General features: G+C 41.0%; 1 protein-coding gene across 2 annotated transcripts in view; it reads right to left on the bottom strand.

Moving 5' to 3' along the window:
* RYR3 (ryanodine receptor 3) overlaps nucleotides 1-18,991 on the bottom strand; it is a 563,985-nt gene that overhangs the window by 219,760 nt on the left and 325,234 nt on the right. For both annotated transcript variants that reach the window (XM_029237020.1, XM_029237021.1), the window contains exons 20-22: nucleotides 6,744-6,960; nucleotides 2,213-2,317; nucleotides 466-569 (exon numbers count right to left, since the gene is read on the bottom strand). In XM_029237020.1, the coding sequence (XP_029092853.1) occupies nucleotides 466-569; nucleotides 2,213-2,317; nucleotides 6,744-6,960 (426 nt within the window). The remainder of the gene's footprint in view (nucleotides 1-465; nucleotides 570-2,212; nucleotides 2,318-6,743; nucleotides 6,961-18,991) is intronic.

Genomic DNA, 18,991 nt, shown 5'->3' with positions numbered 1-18,991 from the left:
AAATGTTTATCATCTCATTGAACCATTACAACAATTATATAGAGATAAGAACTATTGCTATCCTCATTTTGTAGATGAGAAAATGGAGGCTTAGAGAGGTTAAGTTGTCCAATTCCAGTATGACCTAGAACCTACTATATATCTTATCTTCTTTCCTTGATTATACATGAACTAGAAGAGGCACTTGATCCTTTGATTCTAAGTTTCTCTTCTTTTTTTTCTGCCCACCTTTTCCCTGTCCCTGGCAAATAGCAAATGGTCTCTAAAGAACTATATATGCTAAATAACAATAGTAGATGTGTTATTCACCATGCTGAATCCTTTCATGGCATGAATAATCCCCATCCTGGCTAATCTGTCAGAATGCATCACGTTTTCGAGAGACAACAGGTTTGTCGTTTAGTTATAAGGCATTAAATCATCCACTCACTGTTTAATCCAAATTCAATTCAATTAAACACTCACTTTAAGGTTTCAGTTGACATTTGTAGGTTATAATTCTTCTCAGTTTCAGGTAGCTTTGAAAACTCAACAAGGCAGGGGTGTTGTCTTTTGTTGTCATCCCGTATCTAGGTGACAACATAAGAAAGAATATAATTTAAGTTTTGACAACTGGCACTGCCTTGGGAAACAGAAAAGACACGCTTTTGAAACATGGCCCAGGTAATTCATATCAGGCAAGACAAAGACAGTTATTTGCTGATAGGCAAATAGACGATCTTCTCTCTAATAAATGATACACGCCGTCCCCAGGCTGCCAGTGGCTTGTGTTCTGTGGACTGCTTCTAGTCAAGTGTCTGCATTCAGAACATACTTTCCTAGAGAAGCCATTTTATGCGTGGTAGCCATGCTCCTGCCTGTCCAAAACTCATGGAACCATAGTGCCACTGCAGGGTAGCATTCTTCAGAACATAAAGGACTACAGAATCTGGGCCAGCACTGTCCAATAGAAGCACAAAGTCAGCCACCAATGTGAACCACATTTGTAATTTCAAACTTCCTAGTAGCCATATGAGAAAAGCAAGAAAACAAAAAACAAAAACAAAACAAACGAAAAAACCAGGTGAAATGAATTTTAATAATGTATTTTACTTAACCCAATACACCTGGAACCTTACCATTTTAACAAGTAATTAATATAAGAAATTATTTCTGAGCTACTTTATATTAGTTTTTCATAGAAAGTCCTGAAAATCCAATGTGTATTTTACGCTTACAGCACATCTCAACTCAGACTAGTCACATTTTAAATGCTCAGTAGCCACATGTGGCCCATAGCTACTGTACTGGACGGTGTAGATCCAGACGTTAACTAATTCATTCCACAAACATTTGTCGAATGTCTACGATGTGGTGGGCAGTGAGCTAGACCTTAGGAGTTCAGTGGTGAGCTGGGGTAGCCCCAGCCCCACGAAGGATACAGTCTGATGGAGTAGTAACACAATCATCATAGAAATAAATTTACAATTGCAATTGTAATTCGTTCTCAAAGGAGAGGTTTGTGGTGTTAAAAGAGCATACAGCAAAGAGGTGGTCGTATATAAGGAGGATATTTATGGGAGCTATATCAATATATAAGTGCTAGAGTGCAGGGACACTTTCACTAACTAAGCTGGAATGTGCATAATCTGAGAGTGTCAGGGTCGTAGGGAGCTTCAGAATCACAGATCCTTCTGCCCTCAGACATGACCTTATACAAGTCACAGAACAAAGTCAATTTACATCCTCTTTGAAAAATGTTTTCTAGTGAAAGAGATTCCTTAACCTCCTCCGCGTGTCCATTAATCTTAGTGATGCATCTGAAAACCACACTAAACAAATTCTGATTCACAACAATGAATCAGCCTCTTTTCACTAGCCATGCAGAGAGAACAGCTTTTTCTGAAGAGAAAGGGAGATGCGACGCTCTGAAGGAGGAGTTAAGGGTTGACCACATTCGATATTCCCTGAAGAAAAAGACCAGCATCTGGGAGTAAGAAGGAGACAGGCTCCTGGGTCTGTCTGTGCAGTGCTGGTCTCCCCAGCACTCCTGACTGCAGTTCAACAAACTCCCAAGCAAGGCTGCTGTACTCAGTGAGAGCTGGATGGGAGTCAGTAAGAACCAGTGGGTTTGGGCTTGTGAGGTTTGTTTCTCATTTGAGTCTTTGAAGAACGCTTCCAGGTAACAAGGCAACCCAACGCTCCACCCTGGCCCGGCCACTCAAACACATACCTTGCCAAAAGTCCAGCCAAGCTCTATTTTATTCATTCCCCAAAGCTCGTGGATGTTTTCAGCCAGCCTGTCTCGGATTTTCTCTAGGTGAGGTGGTAAAACAACCTAAAAGGAAAAGGAATAAGTGAGAAGTGAGAACTGCAAGAATCAACTGTACTGAAATCTGTCATAAAATCTAGACAGATCATGTGCCCCAGTTGAATTCTCTACACATCACCCAGGAGGGGCTACTTCTAGAGATTCCTTCCTCTCTTGGCTTCCCCTGGACCATATCTCCCCTTCCTCTATACTCTCTCCTTGGGAGATCTCATCCACTTGTAGATGGTCACTCCTGACCATCCAGCCTCCAGCCATGGTCTCTCCTGAAGTTCAGACCTACTATTCCAACTACCTGCAGGATTTTCCCACCAAAGTGAACTCAGCATGTTATTCAAAGCTGAATTCATTATTTTTCCTTCAAAACCTTTTTCTTGTCTTATTTGTACTTTCTCTTTTCGTTGAATGACCCCACCATAAAGTCATCTTAGTGTCTTTTCTCTTGGCATTACATCCCCCACCAACAACACCTAATCAGTCACAAAATCCAACATGTTTATTTCCTAATCATCTTTCTGAAGGTTCCCCTCCTCTACGTCACTCAACCTCGTTATTTTCTACCCGGACCATCGCAAGAGCTTTACAATTGGTCTCCCCAACTCCCCGCCAGAGTGATGAGCTCACGACAACACAACCACATCAAAACACTCTCCTCCTGAGTACCTCCAAGTGCCCCTTGACACTCCCAAGACACAGACTAGATGTATTAATCAAGCATATAGTGCCATTCTTCAGTCCTCTCGTCGCGGTCCTCCCAAACACATCCTTTCAAAGCTCCTGAAATTCCCCCCAAAGGTCACACCGTCGCTCAGTTCTGTGCCCTTGCACACGGAGCCTTAATTCTTATTAGTACTCCCCATGATACACATAATATGTATACTTCCTACCCCCATGTTACATGGCAAATGACAAAGACTTTCTCCTTGGACCAAGCTCTAGATGGGTGCTTCTGAGCCATTTCTGACTAGGCTCGATCCTTGGGCCTTGTCCTCAAGATCCCAGTTTTAGCTAGAATCTTGCTAAATTAGTTTAGTGACAATCTGCACCCTTGATATGTGATCATCCTCCATGTCTGATCAAACTTATTCATCCCCCATCCTCCCCCAGGTGATATCAGATCTATCTGACCTGCCCTCAGTAAGAATCCTGTTAGATCAGTTTAGCAAGAATCCATCCCAACCCGTGATGTTCCTCTTAGTAATTTTCCGTCACTGACACGCCCACCCCACCTGCACCCCAAACCTGCTCCTTGGCTGTAAATCCCCAGTTGTTTGTGCTGTATTCAGAACTGGCCCCAGCTCTATAGTGGAGTTCCTTTCCCCCTACTGCAATAACTTCTAAGCAAAAATCTGTCTTTACCCCTTTAACTGCTGTCCAGCTCTGGTCTTAATACAAACCCCCTCAGTATTTATCCTTCTGGAGTTAGCTCAAATGCCTCACTACCTTTTGGAGGTCTTCCCCAGGTACCTTCAGGAAAAGTTTCTCTGTGTTTTCCTGGTACCTTGCTCATGTCTCTCCACAAAGGTCACAAACTGGGGACTCAAATTTCTCTTTTTTTCCCCCTTTCTTTAATTTACTACTACTACAATTATAACAGTAAACAATTCATTACTGCCATTTTCACTTATTAGTTGATAGCTCCTAAGAAATAGGAGATATCATATAAAAATCCAGATTTCTAATTTCCCTTGACCAGTTGAAAGACTGCTAACATAGGCCCCACACTTTTGCCTGGCAACTAGTCAGCTGGGGCTAGGAAATGGCCCCCTGCTTTAGGAGGGCCTGCACACTTGACCTGTTTCCCTTCCGTATCACCTCCTTGGCTCCTACAATTCTAGCTCTATTATAATGATTATTAGTGTTTCCACTACTTGCAAAAATCCCAATTATTTTCAAGGAGGGGAGCTCATGGAAAAAAATGTATATATTTTTTTTTGTAGAAAAAGTATATTAAGTCAGTGATGTATAAGGAGACCACAGAGAAAAGTAGCAATAAAATATTTTAACTATGTGTCATAACCACTATTGGCCTTTCAACTAAAGACACTCTTTAAAAACAAAACAACTTAGTATTGAAAAGTCAAAGTTAAGCAGCATAATGTTTTGATAAGGAGCAAAGTGGGGAAAATTATTAGTAAACAAATGACAACTGTATTTGAGTTTTATTGGTTAACTAATTTAATCTGTTTAAATTAATCACAGCCTGAAGGGTGATTTCCATGTGAAGGAACCACTTGCTTCAGCAAAAGGGGGAAATGTGGAAAGAAGCCTCCACAAACAATCCTACATCATAATTTCAGTGACCTTAACTGGTGACTAGCTAGGATAGAGTAATATTGGCTTGGTAACTGCCTCCTGGGTGTCTGGGGCCTGAGACTGACATCCCCAGGGAAGGCTGCTAGGAGCTGGGCTCCTCCCCCGCAGCGCTCAGCAAGGGCCTGGGGGTGCTTCAAGCACTGGACACAGGTAGCACTGAAGGATAGGGATCTAGTCAACGACATTTTATCTGCAAACTGGTTAATGTGCCCCAAGCAGGATGGAGTTGACTGTGTATCTTGTATTTAACTTCTCTTTAGACAATAATTTCACAGACTGATAGATTCTAAAAAATTACAAAGTCTCATTCAAAATAATAAATTGCACCTTTCCAAAGAGAACTTCCTTATTATTTGATTCCCAGCAACATTTCCCTCATTCCAGGGTCTATACATATTCAGCTTTGGGTCCAGACATCAAAGTTCATCTGGCTTGTTGATTTATCTCCACTCTTTGATTTTCAAATCTTCTTTTCTGTATGTTTAGAAACTCTTCTCACTCTGGTCCAGTACTTCTTTCCTCCCTCGTCAAAACCTCCCCTCATTCTTTTGAACTCTCTTTGAGGCTTGCTTCCTCCAGGAAGCCTTTTCTGAGTAATACATAAGTCTCTGATAACTTGGTAAGGAGGGCAGCACAGAGAAGTAGGAATCATGTCCATGAGTACAACCTCTCCCTGCTTGGGCACTAACCACCTTGTGTCCACAGAAAAGCTAGTTTAGTTCTTTGGCCCTCAAACTTCTTATCTAAAATGCACAGCAAGCAGATGATCCGATTCCTAGGATGACCTCTGACTCACAAACTCCTACCTCGTTTCCTATCAACATCCTCAATGCCAGCTACATTCCTGGTGTTGTACTGGGCTCTGTGAAGCAGGCAGAGAGACACTGTGATTTCTAGACAATGAGAATTCACAATCATTAGCCATAGGAGGTAAGCAGCAGACGCGTGACCACGCACACAGAGCTGAATGTAATAGGGTCATAGAGATATTATGGGAAAATATACTCTAGAGACCATCCACAGGTTAAAAGAGCCATACTCCTACAAACTATTATCCCAAGTGCCTCAGAGACAAGGGGCCTTTACATTTATTTTCTCTAACATCTAGAATAGTGATGTGAATAGCACTGGCATGGCAGAGGCACTGGAAAGCTGTTGTATGTTCCTCATCATAACCGTGTGAACGTGTGTCTCTCAAAACAGAGACCCTGGGAAGGGAAAGAAAACGTCCATTTCGAAGTGAGAGAGAGGCATGGACTTATATACACTACCAAACGTAAAATAGATAGCTAGTGGGAAGCAGCCGCATAGCACAGGGAGATCAGCTCGGTGCTTTGGGACCGCCTGGAGGGGTGGGATAGGGAGGGTGGGAGGGAGACGCAAGAGGGAGGGGATATGGGGATATGTCTGTACGTATCGCTGATTCACTTTGTTATACACCAGAAACTAACACAACGTTGTAAAGCAATTATACTCCAATAAAGACTTAAAAAAAAAAAAAGAAAATGTCCATTTACCAGCACCTTCTGAGGTCTCCATGCTCTCCCCTGTTGCTTTCAGTTTTACTTCCCACGCTTCTCCTACCTGCTCCTCCTCCAAGCATCCAGCCACAGGAGAATATTCATTGCCACCTGTCCCTATTTTGTGTTTCTACTTCCAGGCTCTCATTCATCCCATTCCTGTTACTTCACCCCTGGACGCCCCTCCCCATTTAAGTTTATTAAAGGGTCCTGACTGAATGCCATTCTCTCTACACAGACTTTTAGAAACATTCTAGCATAAAGGACATCTCTAGCATTTATTTGTGTACACGATCATTCTGCATATTACGTTTGGACTTGAAAACAAATACCACATTTGCTTCTTATCTCTTCAGCTTGGTTGCGCATTCCCAGAGAATACTGTCACACGTCTGCCTATGCCTCACAGAACCTAGTACAGTGCCTTGCATGTAGCAAGTGCTTAACCATGTTCATTGGTTGCAAAATCCTTCAAGAGCTCAATTGCCACATATGGTGGAAACGTGAAGAATAATGGCTGTTCACACATCACGACAATTCAGTAGAATGTATGCAGCATCATCTCCATGGGCTGCCTTCTGTTGGCAGCTCAAACCTACCTGACTGGTATCTATGGGGCACGGAATGAAAGAAGCTTGGGAGAGGAACTGCGTGGTACCCAGCAGATCTCGAACACCTTCAGCATCACGTTTATACTCTTTGACAGGCTCCAATCTCATCTTTTCTTTTGGAAGTAAGGCTTCGCAGCAAGGGGCATAGCCAGAGGGAGGCAGGAACTTAAATTCTCCGTGACGTCCCCCCATCAGGAAACGTACTCTGTTATTTGGAGAGACCAGGAAGAGAGAGGTTAAAAAATATATATGCCAGCCCAAATAAGTGAAAGTTAAAGATCAGCTCTCCCCACCCAAATTACTTTTTGGGGAAGTGAATGATTTCAGATTCATCACAGCAAACACTCTAAAGTGCGCAACAAAGCAGTGGAGAGAAAGCTGACTGGCAACTCATAGTGCCCGTGATTCTCAGTTGACCCTGTCAGCTAAGTTCTTAGAAATGAACTTATACTTTAAAAACCACTAGATTTTAAAAATCAAGTTCATCCTTACTCTAGTAGGGGAATCATTACTGTAGATATTATTACTACAGTTTGAAAAGAGTAACAGTGATAACGATGATGACGTTATTTTCTGAAAAGATCACATTCAAACTACAGCATGAGAACTTCAAGTATTTTTACTTGAGAGAGTTTACTCACACAATGATGAAAGAAAACATGATATAAATATTTGGGGAAAATAGGACATTCCCATTTTAGGGTGCAGGTGAAAGATCAAGTAACACGAGAGTATTAAACAGAAATGGTACACATGCCAAGAGGCATTAATAGAAATGGTAACACTGAAGAGGCTGCAGTTCCGCAAAGTAGCCATATGAGGGCGACTGTGAGAAAGCATCAGCAGGTGGTTACAGCCATGGGGGTGCCAAATAGGCGTCAAGTGTTTGCTCACTAGGGTCCCAGGGCCTTCTCAGGGGCACCACCGCCTTGCTGCCATCCAGGCCTCATGCTCTGGCCCACTCCAGCAGTGCCCACAGGGGCCTCCCAAGGAAGAGGGAAGGATCCTTGGGGGGCCACAGTCATGGCAGGCACTAATTACCAATAAACTGAAGTCTTTCAATATTTTAATTCAGCATTCTGGCTGAATTTCAGCCCCATATATATGATTAAGTTAGGGTTAGGGTTAGAGCCCATAGATTCTCTGCAAGAAGAGGGTGAAAGTGAGGGTCATAGGCTCTTAAGTTTGGGACTAGAAATATAGCTTTTGCAGATCAACTGCAACTATATTAAATTGATGAGAAAATATGACTGCAATTTTAAATAATTAAGACATGGCAAGATACACAGCCCTGCAGGATCAACAATAATTTTACATAGGAAAAATCCATCCATACACATAGCAGCTACATGTATTCACTCCCTCCAAGTTGTATTCGAGCCCATACGACTTGCACTGTTCTCCATACTGGGGATACAGCAATGAACAAAGAATACCCTGTCCCTGGTGTCACACAGCAGGCATCCAATGAAACAAATAGGATAATTACTGATTGGGAGACATCTGATGAGGGAATAAAGAGGGAGACTGAAACAACTCGGGGAAGGAGGAGGGTCCTAGATTGGAGGCTAGAAAGGCTTCTCCAAGGGGGAGATATTTTTATTAACCCCGAGGAAAAAGGAGGAGCCAATGAGTTCAAAATCTGGAGGAAGAGCATTCCAGGCAGAGGAACAACACGTGCAAAGGCCCTGAGGTAGGGAAGTGCTTGGGTGGAGGGCAGTGTGAGTGAGAACACGGAGAGCCCAAGGGGCTAAGAGATGAGGTGGCAGGGGGCAGGGCTAGATCAGGCAAGGTCTCTGAGCTGGGATTTTCTTCCCAGTGAGCAGCTTCTGAGGGATTTTAAGGAGGAAGAAATACAGGATTCTTCTAGCTGCTCTATGTAGGAGGCACCTGACACCAATCTAGTCCCAGTGAGACATGAGGGGGGGGTGGGACCAAGGTGATGAAGGCCAAGCCGGAAAGCAGCAGTTAGATCCCAGTTTTGTTAGGAACTGGTGATGGAGTGAGCCTGTGTGTGTGGAGGAGGGTGAGGTATATGTGGGAAAGGTTATGATCTAGCAAAGCTCTAACAACACCACTCTCCACTAGTTCTCATGTCCTTTAACTGGAATATTCTGGTGGGGCAGCCTTGCAAGAGAGTCTCAGTGTTGGCTGAGTAACTGTGATTGTGTGTAGCCTAATGGTAAAACTGGAAAATGAAAATCTCTCTGAGTAAAAGACATTTAGGATTTCTCCCCCCTTCCCAATATAAACAAAATCTTTATCCAAACAGCATTTTATAAAATGCTGTTTTAAAATTAATTACAGAAATCATATGAAGCCTCCCACTTTCCCATTTTAAAGTAGTAAGCAACAACGATATAGAATGAGAACCACAAGTGTCCCTTGTGAATGTTCCTACGTTAAATGTTATATAACAGGGCACGATCTATGTGTATTAAGACTATGAACAATGATATAAGAACAAAATTGAGTCATTAGCCTGCAATGTTACTAATTTAGTAAAACTTCAGGAAATAATGACTAAGACTTAAAATTTCTTGAGCACTTTCCAAAATTCAATTGCAACATAACAGATTGTGTTACTGACATGTTGAAACTATGGGATAAAACTAAATTGTTTTGAACAAAGAATTTGTGTGGGAAGTTTTCTGCTTTTCCCTTCTCACTGAGCATCCTTCCTGTGAAGCGCTGAAGCTTCCTGGGAGCTCGTACAGCAGCTGTATTCTTTGTTACTCACTAGCGTACGGATTCCAAGGCCAAGCGAATGATCTCTTACGAGGACGTCTAGATGGATTTAATTATTCATAAGCTCTCTCGCCAGTTCCGTTTAGTTTTAACACTTCTCTTATGCTTTAAAATCTGCTGTTGTCTTCCGGATAGATAACAAATCCAGAAAGGTGGGAAGCCAGTGTGGCACTTAGGGAGAACAGTGCTGCTTTTATATTCAGTTATTAAAAGGAGAATGATAATCTGGTTTTACAGCTTAATCTTATCACCTTGAATGACCACAAAGACCGTAAAATGAAAAATTAACATAGCCAGAAATCAGCGTTTACTGCTTACTGAAGCATTCGTCTTCCAACGCCATTATGCTGTGCTTCAGTGGGCAGAAGGAATGGTTCTGGGTAGCTTCCCAAGTCCTGCCAGACGAGAGCCCTGCTCCCCAGCAGGCGGGGCTGGATGGGAGCCGGTGTGGGCACACCCGCCATCTGTGGATCCTTCCCTCGCTGCCCAGAGTCTGTGGGAAGGGCTCCAGCAAACCACCACCAATATTGGTGGTCCTCATGAACTCTCTCTGGGACCCCAGATTGTCCAGGTCAAAGGAAATAATGGGGATAAACTACAGGTTTAAAGGAAACACTCAAAAGAAAGAAATAAAATACCTGAAGCCCACTTTAATTATTTGAGGATATTAAAACGGGATCTCCTCTGTCTCCATTTTAGCAGAGGTCCCAAAGGCAACTAATTCAGAGGATGCCAATATTTTCTCATCCTGAAGTGAAGTGCTGGACCAACTATGAGGATCCATCAAAAAACTGTGAAACCTTTTCAGCTTTAGCCCACCCCATACCTCCACACTGATAGGCAAGGTAAAGAATTCATTTGGAGAAAACCATCAGGGAGAAAGGGGTGGGAGTTCTTGCCCATCAGGAGGCAAATGAGGGCTGTAAGGAACTACTCAGAAGTTTGTGAGTACCCCCTGGATGTAGTGAGGGTCATATCTGCCTAGTGATAGTGAAGAGCAGAGGGGGAAATGAGCCAGCTGCCAGCCATCAGAAAGAAATTCTGGCCGGAAAGGCAAATGACTGAGCAGAGATCAGAAACCCAGGAGCTGGGGGAGGTAGGAGGCCCATGCAGCTGGAGGGGGAGGGGAGGGGGGAGGTCTGGGGTCAGCCAGAAGGGAGCAGCCAGCACAGGTGGTAAAGCCAAGTCAAGGGAACTGAAGTTGGACGCTTCCAGCCTGGCGCTCTCCAAGAAAGCTACAAAAGAGCCTCAGAAGAGAAAGAAGCAGCAATTGTGCAACCACTACAAAAGTCCTGATGCCACAAGGCAGCTGCACCAACTCCATCAGATGTTCCCATCCCCCAGTCATCTTGGGTCTGGGCTGGACCCTAGACCCTGGGGGGCATGAGAAAGGAGCCAGCTAACTGAAGAGGAGCCCGACCTCAAACTGCAGCGGGAGTGGGGTTGGGCTCAAATATTAACTGGATACAAATCTGGAGTTTTTATACTACTCAGAAGATGCAATTTTTTTTTAAAGTATTGGCAAGATGGTTCCTGGCCTTAAAAGAAGTAATGAAGCCTATAGAACTGGCCCAAGAACTTCTCCAGGAGTCCAGAGCATGGATTTGAAGGGGTGGAAAGAGAACCAACAAAAGTTACACCTATCTAGTCTACTTCTTCTGATAAATCTGTTTTCTGACACTTACTGTTTATCTTTTAAATCCTTTGAAATTTAAAAGATTTAAATTTCCAATTAGAATATAAACCACTCTTCTCTAAGTATATTCTTCCCTGCTCCTTGGGTTCCACTGAATCTCTCAGCATCGCATAAAATGTTAAATTGCAAATAAAAAGATAATTTAAGAACGGAGCTCATTAAAATCAGTTCTTCTTTACCCTCCAATTTTTCTCTACATTAATAGATTTAAAAAATCAACTTCATTAATCAACTTAATCTCTTCCACTAAAGCACATGTATCATCTTCTGGGGTTCTTCCTATAACTCAGACATGCCATCAGCTCTCCAAGGTTTTTTTTTCTTCCTAAAGTGATTACAGTCAGTGACTGTGTCCTTAGATTTCTCCACTTTAGAGATGAGTAATGGCTTCAGTAATAGCCGCCTGGGAGTAGTGAAGTTTGAGGATGTGTAGAGGAATTTTTTATTGACTAGACTAATTTTAAAAAAACAGAGAAAATTGCATTGAAAAATCCCCACTGGCATTTCCAATTTCATCTTTTAAGATTTGTGCATTTTTGTTTGCCAGTTTGCAGAAGAGATGAGAATACCTATCGCAAATCCCCAAGTTTGAAAGACTGATCCATGAAAAAAAATAGAGTAAAAATCAAGACAAACCTTTGCTATGCTCAAAAAGGATGTCTAGGTTTCCTTATTCATAGCGTACTAGCAAACTGTGAAATCATTTTAGTCCTACTAGATGTCCCATTATTCTTATTGAATCCCTCCCAGGAGTTGGGATAGTGTTCCAAAGAAGAAAAAGATACAGGCTGTGGTTAGCAGGAGAAAGAATTAGCGAGCTTCTGCTGACCTAAATTCAACTCATAAGTCATGATTCATAATTGCATCTTTAGTCCATATCGCTAAGACGGGAGAACAATTTGAGTTATGTATGCTCTCACATTCATATTTCTTTCTGGCCAGCGTTTGATGAAAGCCCAGGGCAATCCAGCCAGCGCTCATCATGTTCTCTGCAAACGTATATTTATCTCAGTAATAATTTCCACAGCACTGACCACAGCAAGCTGGAAATAGCTAAGCTACTGGTTACCTGAATTTTAGCCAAGCCTGGTGGATACCAACAGAAAACAAACAGCAACCACAAATACCAACCATCTTTGGTTAGTGTTGCTTTTATAAACGAGAACGGGCTGGTAAAAGAGTTACATGAGAAGATTAAGTAGATCTACGGGGAATTTAACCATAGCTATAAAATATATTCTACTACAGTGACTAACTCATCAATTTTCTGCAAAACTAAAAGTAGCTCTCAAATTTCACTACACACTGTGGCTTCTGTGGAATGTGCTCCGTGTGGCCCGTGCCATCATACCGCTTGGCAGGGTGAGATTACCTTTTAATAAGAGCTTCCTGGTATTTAAGTAATTCAACCTTTTGGGTGGGCTCCAAGGTACACATGCCTCATCCCAAATTCTGTCCCAGAATGAATAGGGTTGTTACACTGAGGGCCTGTTACACTAATAATACCCTCCACAAACAAACCACAGTGAGAAGGAAACTAAGGAGGCACATTCATAATAGTTAGAAAAGAGAGCACATATTGATTTGTGGATTTTATTAGTAATTACTCAGGCTGCTTTTGACTTCACTGTGGGTAAATCAAATTGAAAAAGATTTTGCTCTCCAATGACTGCTGGCAAGGACAGCCTCATCAGGTATTATTAACAATATAGTTTGTAATTTTAAAAATAATTGTGGGGTCACAAATTCAAGACAATGACCTCGGTAAAGACCAAGGAGGAAAATGGGGCCGTAGGAGAGAAATCTAATTTAGAGGCCTCACAGAAGTTGAAAGTAAATATGAGAAACAATTCTCAATGTTTGTATGATGAGGGAAGAATCTCTTTCTAGATAGGAGTAACCTTGTACCTTGCTGGGAGGGACACTATGAAACTAGGCAAGTACTCTACTATATTGGGTGAAAACAATAACTTCTTTTCAATTTTGTTATTAAACACATTTATTTTCAATAAGGTACTTTAACTTGGATTAATATCTTGTTTTCTCTTTCTAGCTTTTCGTACAACTGAACTAAAGTAGCACAGAGAGGAAGTGCTGGGTTTCAGCACCAAATCATACTTTACCAATTGACGTAAGAGTAAGTACTGGTATATTGATCTCATTTGCTCATAAGTGAAAATAAAAGAATCGGCTACTCCAACACAGGACCAGCACTGACCCTGAGCAAAGACTTCGTGTGACGGGCTGGATGTATTTCAGTAAAATGTGTTTCCCAAGTATGCAACCAACTGTGATTCCATCTCTCCTCAGACCATATCAGGTTCTGAGAACCAAAGACAGGAATATGACACAGGGTATTTTCCTGATAGAAAGGAGGCTTAAGAGACATCAAGTCCCCTGATATAACTTTTCAGCTTACCCTCATTCAACTGCTACGAGCAAGAGGTTCTTACGTCTAAGCTGTTAACTTTTCAAGTCAACGCATCTGGACCCCTAGTTCTTAAATTCTCTCAGCAGTTGTGCCTTCTAAATGGGTTAAACGTCTCATCGTTCTTATCCTGGAACTCTGCTTCTTTTCTCCTGTGCACTGGAAGGATGCATGATCTGCTGACCTAGACACAAGATACTAGAAACGTCTTCTACATATGAATACCTTTGAGCCCCCTATCTCTTCCCCTGCTAGCCACAATCTTTGCAAAGAGAAGATTTCAAAAAATCCCCAACAACAAAAATCATATCACACTCAAAATTTCCTGTCTCTTTGACCTGAGGAGGAGCGAGTGGATGAGTTAATGATTAAAAGTCATGCAACGTCTGAGATCGGATATACTGTTTGCTAAACACAGAATATGCAGGGAAGTCCACTAGCCAGCAGACTGGCAAAGACCTCTTCTCCGGAGATTTGACTTCTAGCTAAGCACTTCTCTCAGATGAGATGCTTGGGAAGTAGGTGAGCTTTCTTTGAAAATTAGCGAAACCCAGTGAGAAGGATATGGTCAAAACAAAGAAAAAAGGGAAGGGCACTGATGCTGGGTGACCAAGGCCATTAACTACCCAGGCAAATGCAGTCCTGAGAACTGACTGCTCAGTGACCTTGCTTCTCCAGAGAAGGCACTGAGCCAACAGGTGGATGATCCAAATGCTGTTATGTTGGATTTAGATTTCTGCTCATTCTCTTTACTCCCGGGGAATAGTGTGGCAAAGATGTACAATGGGGCTTCTGCTGGTTTTCCCCCTGATTGCCAGAAGGTCTTTGTTCCAATCAGTTTTCTTTGTGTTTACAGTGCCTCTGTCTTTCAATACCACTTCTTGTTTTCTACATGCTCCCTATGGATAGCAATAGGAATGATACATTCTATCACACTTCAAAAGGGAGAACTGGGGTGAAATTCTCATGGAAATACTCTCAGCACAGAGAAACACAGGTAAAGAACTCTCAGCTCTTTAGAATATAGTTCCTAAGGCTGATGTTAGAGTCTCTGGCTTAACCTGTGATGGGCATATTTACAACCTTAGTAAGGTTTTACTATAGTGGTTCTCCATTTGTTACAAGAACGTCAAACAACGAAAATGCTTAATTTCAATATATTATATCCATCTACATGGGTATGTTTATAAATATGTCTATATTTGTGCACGTGTAGGGATGTGTATACTGTGTTGCTATGTATGTTTGCAAACATACATTACAGGCGTACCTTGGAGATATTGTGACTTTGGTTCCAGACACCACATAAAGCAAGTATCACAATAAAGTGAGTCACATGAATATGTTGGTTTCCCAGTGCATATAAAAGCTGTGTTTACACTATACCATTGTCTGTTAAGTGCACAATAGCATTCTGTCTAAAAAAAATGTACATACATTAATTAAAAAATAATGCTGTTAGAAAAATGGTGTCAATAGACTTGCTCAATGCAGGCTTGCCACAAAGCTACAATTTGTAAAAATTGCAATAAAGCAAAGCACAATAAAACGAGGTACACCTGTACTGTATACCACTGGTCCCCAACTTTTTTGGCACCAGGGACTGGTTATGTGGAAGGCAATTTTTCTATGGACAGGGGTTGGGGAGGGATGGTAACACGAGCACTGGGGAGCAGAAGATGAAGCTTTGCTGCCCACCGCTCACCTCCTGCTGTGTGGCCCACTTCCTAACAGGGGGTTGGGAAACCCTGCTGTATAGTATGTATGTTTACATATCTGTGTCAAATTCCAAAAGTTGAATATCATATCCAAAGGATAATTCTTTATTCCTAAAGAGTCTATTTAATTGAGACAGAATGAAAGTTGTATCCTTTTTTGGAAAATATATGAATATGCCTTGATTTATCTGTCTTCCGGAGGTACTGAGACCTATCACAGTGGTATCACTCTGGACGTCCCATCAGTTGGATGCTAGAAGCTCTCAGATGGATTTTTTGTGGTCCCAGCTTTAAGTGTCTGCTCTCCACAACTCTCCTCTTTTCATGGCCCTTTCCAATGGAAACCAGCGTCATTCTAACTGTATTGACTCTAGTCTCCCACTCAATCACTTACTATCTCCTTAACAAGCAGGTATCAAGAATGGATAAGAAAATTTTGCGACAAAAGAGTTATAATGAGGTCTTGCCTTACAAATGTTAAAACGTATTGTCAGACTAAAATAATTAATACAGCATCCAACTGATACAGGAAAGGGGCAACAAATACATGGAGGCTAAACAATACACTACTTAATAACCATGGGATCACTGAAGAAGTCAAAGAGGAAATCAAAAAATACCTAGAAAAAAATGACAATGAAGACAAGACGACCCAAAACCTATGGGATGCAGCAAAAGCAGTTCTAAGAGGGAAGTTTATAGCAATACTATTCTACCTCAAGAAACAAGAAAAATCTCAAATAAACAACCTAACCTTACACCTAAAGCAATTCGAGAAAGAAGAACAATAAAACCCCAAAGTTAGCGGCAGGAAAGAAATCATAAAGATCAGATCAGAAATAAATGAAAAAGAAATGAAGGAAACAATAGAAAAGATCAATAAAACTAAAAGCTGATTCTTTGAGAAGATAAACAAAACTGATAAACCATTAGCCAGACTCATCAAGAAAAAAAGGGAGAAGACTCAAATCATTAGAATTAGAAATGAAAAAGGAGAAGTAACAACGGACACTGCAGAAATACAAAGGATCATGAGAGATTACTACAAGCAAGTATATGCCAATAAAACAGACAACCGGGAAGAAATGAACACATTCTTAGAAAAGCACAACCTTCTGAGACTGAACCAGGAAGAAATAGAAAATATAAACAGACCAATCACGAGCACTGACATTGAGACAGTGATTAAAAATCTTCCAAAAATCAAAAGCCCAGGACCATATGGCTTCACAGGTGAATTCTATCAAAAATTTAGAGAAGAGCTAACACCTATCCTTCTCAAACTCTTCCAAAATATAGCAGGGGGGGAACACTCCCAAACTCATTCTACGAGGCCACCATCACCCTGATACCAAAACCAGAAAAAAGTGTCACAAAGAAAGAAAACTACAGGCCAGTATAACTGATGAACATAGATGCAAAAATCCTCAACCAAATACTAACAAACAGAATCCAACAGCACATTAAAAAGATCATACACCATGATCAAGTGGGGTTTAGCCCAGGAAAGCAAGGGTTCTTCAATATACGCAAATCAATCAATGTGATACACCATATTAACAAATTGAAGTATAAAAACCATATGATCATCTCAATAGATGCAGAAAAAGCTTTTGACAAAATTCAATGCCCATTTATGATAAAAACCCTCCAGAAAGTAGGCATAGAGGGAACTTACCTCAACATAATAAAGGCCATATATGACAAACCCACAGCCAACATCATTCTCAATGGTGAAAAACTGAAACCATTTCCACTAAGATCAGGAACAAGACAGGGTTGCCCACTCTCACCACTATTATTCAACATAGTTTTGGAAGTTTTAGCCACAGCAGTAAGAGAAGAAAATGAAATAAAAGGAATCCAAATTGGAAAAGAAGAAGTAAAGCTGTCACTATTTGCAGATGACATGATACTATACACAGAGAATCCTAAAGATGCTACCAGAAAACTACTAGAGCTAATCAATGAATTTGGTAAAGTATCAGGATACAAAATTAATGCACAGCAATCTCTTGCATTCCTATACACCAATGATGAAAAATCTGAAAGAGAAATTAAGGAAACACTCCCATTTACCACTGTGACAAAAAGAATAAAATACCTAGGAATAAACCTACCAAAGGAGAAAAAAGACCTGTATGCACAACACTATAAGACACTGATGAAAGAAATTAAAGATGATACAAACAGATGGAGAGATATACCATGTTCCTGGATTGGAAGAATCAACATTGTGAAAATGACTATACTACCCAAAGCAATCTACAGATTCAATGCAATCCCTATCAAACTACCAATGGCATTTTTCAAAGGACTAGAACAAAAAATTTCACAATTTGTATGGAAACACTAAGGACCCCGAATAGCCAAAGCAATCCTGAGAAAGACAAACAGAGCTGGAGGTATCAGGTTCCCGGACTTCAGACTATACTGCAGTGCTACAGTAATCAAGACAGTATGGTACTGGCACAGAAACAGAAATATAGAAAAATGGAACAGGATAGAAAGCCCAGAGATAAACCCATGCACTTATGGTCACCTTATTTTTAATAAAGGAGGCATGAATATACAATGGAGAAAAGACAGCCTCTTCAATAAGTGGTGCTGGGAAGACTGGACAGCTACATGTAAAAGAATGAAATTAGAACACTCCCTAACACCATACACAAAAATAAATTCAAAATGGATTAAAGACCTAAATGTAAGGCCAGACACTATAAAACCCTTAGAGGAAAACATAGGCAGAACACTCTATGACATAAATCACAGCAGTATCCTTTTTGACCCACCTCCTAGATAAATGGAAATAAAAACAAACAAATAGGACCTAATGAAACTTAAAAGCTTTTGCACAGCAAATGAAACCATAAACAAGATGAAAAGACAACCCTCAGAATGGGAGCAAATATATGCAAATGAAGCAACTGACAAAGGATTAATCTCCAAAACTTACAAGCAGCTCATGCAGCTCAATATCAAAAAAGCAAACAACCCAATCCAAAAATGGGCAGAAGACCTAAACAGACATTTCTCCAAAGAAGATATACAGATAGCAGACAAACACATGAAAGGATGCTCAGCATCACTAATCATTAGAGAAATGCAAATCAAAACTACAATGAGGTATCACCTCACACCAGTCAGAATGGCCATCATCAAAAAATCTACAAACAATAAATCCTGGAGAGGGAGTGGAGAAAAGGGAACCCTCTTGCACTATTGGTGGGAATGTAAATTGGTACAGCCACTATGGAGAGCAGTATGGAAGTTCCTTCAAAAACTACAAATAGAACTACCATATGACCGAGCAATCCCACTACTGGGCATATACCCTGAGAAAACCATAATTCAAAAAGAGTCATGTACCAAAATGTTCATTGCAGCTCTATTTACAATAGCCCGGAGATGGAAACAACCTAAGTGTCCATCATCGGATGAATGGATAAAGAAGATGTGGCACAAATATACAATGGAATATTACTCAGCCATAAAAAAGAAACTGAGTTATTTGTAGTGAGGTGGATGGACCTAGAGTCTGTCATACAGATCGAAGTAAGTCAGAAAGAGACAAACAAATACTGTATGCTAACACATATATATGGAATCTAAAAAAAAAAAAAAAAAAAAAAGGTTATCAAGAACC

This window comes from Monodon monoceros, unplaced genomic scaffold, assembly GCF_005190385.1.
Source record: "Monodon monoceros isolate NGI ecotype Baffin Bay Population unplaced genomic scaffold, NGI_Narwhal_1 Super_Scaffold_21, whole genome shotgun sequence".
NCBI lineage: Eukaryota > Metazoa > Chordata > Mammalia > Artiodactyla > Monodontidae > Monodon > Monodon monoceros.
Note: the sequence above shows the minus strand (reverse complement) of the source record. Positions and strands in the feature narration are given on the sequence as shown.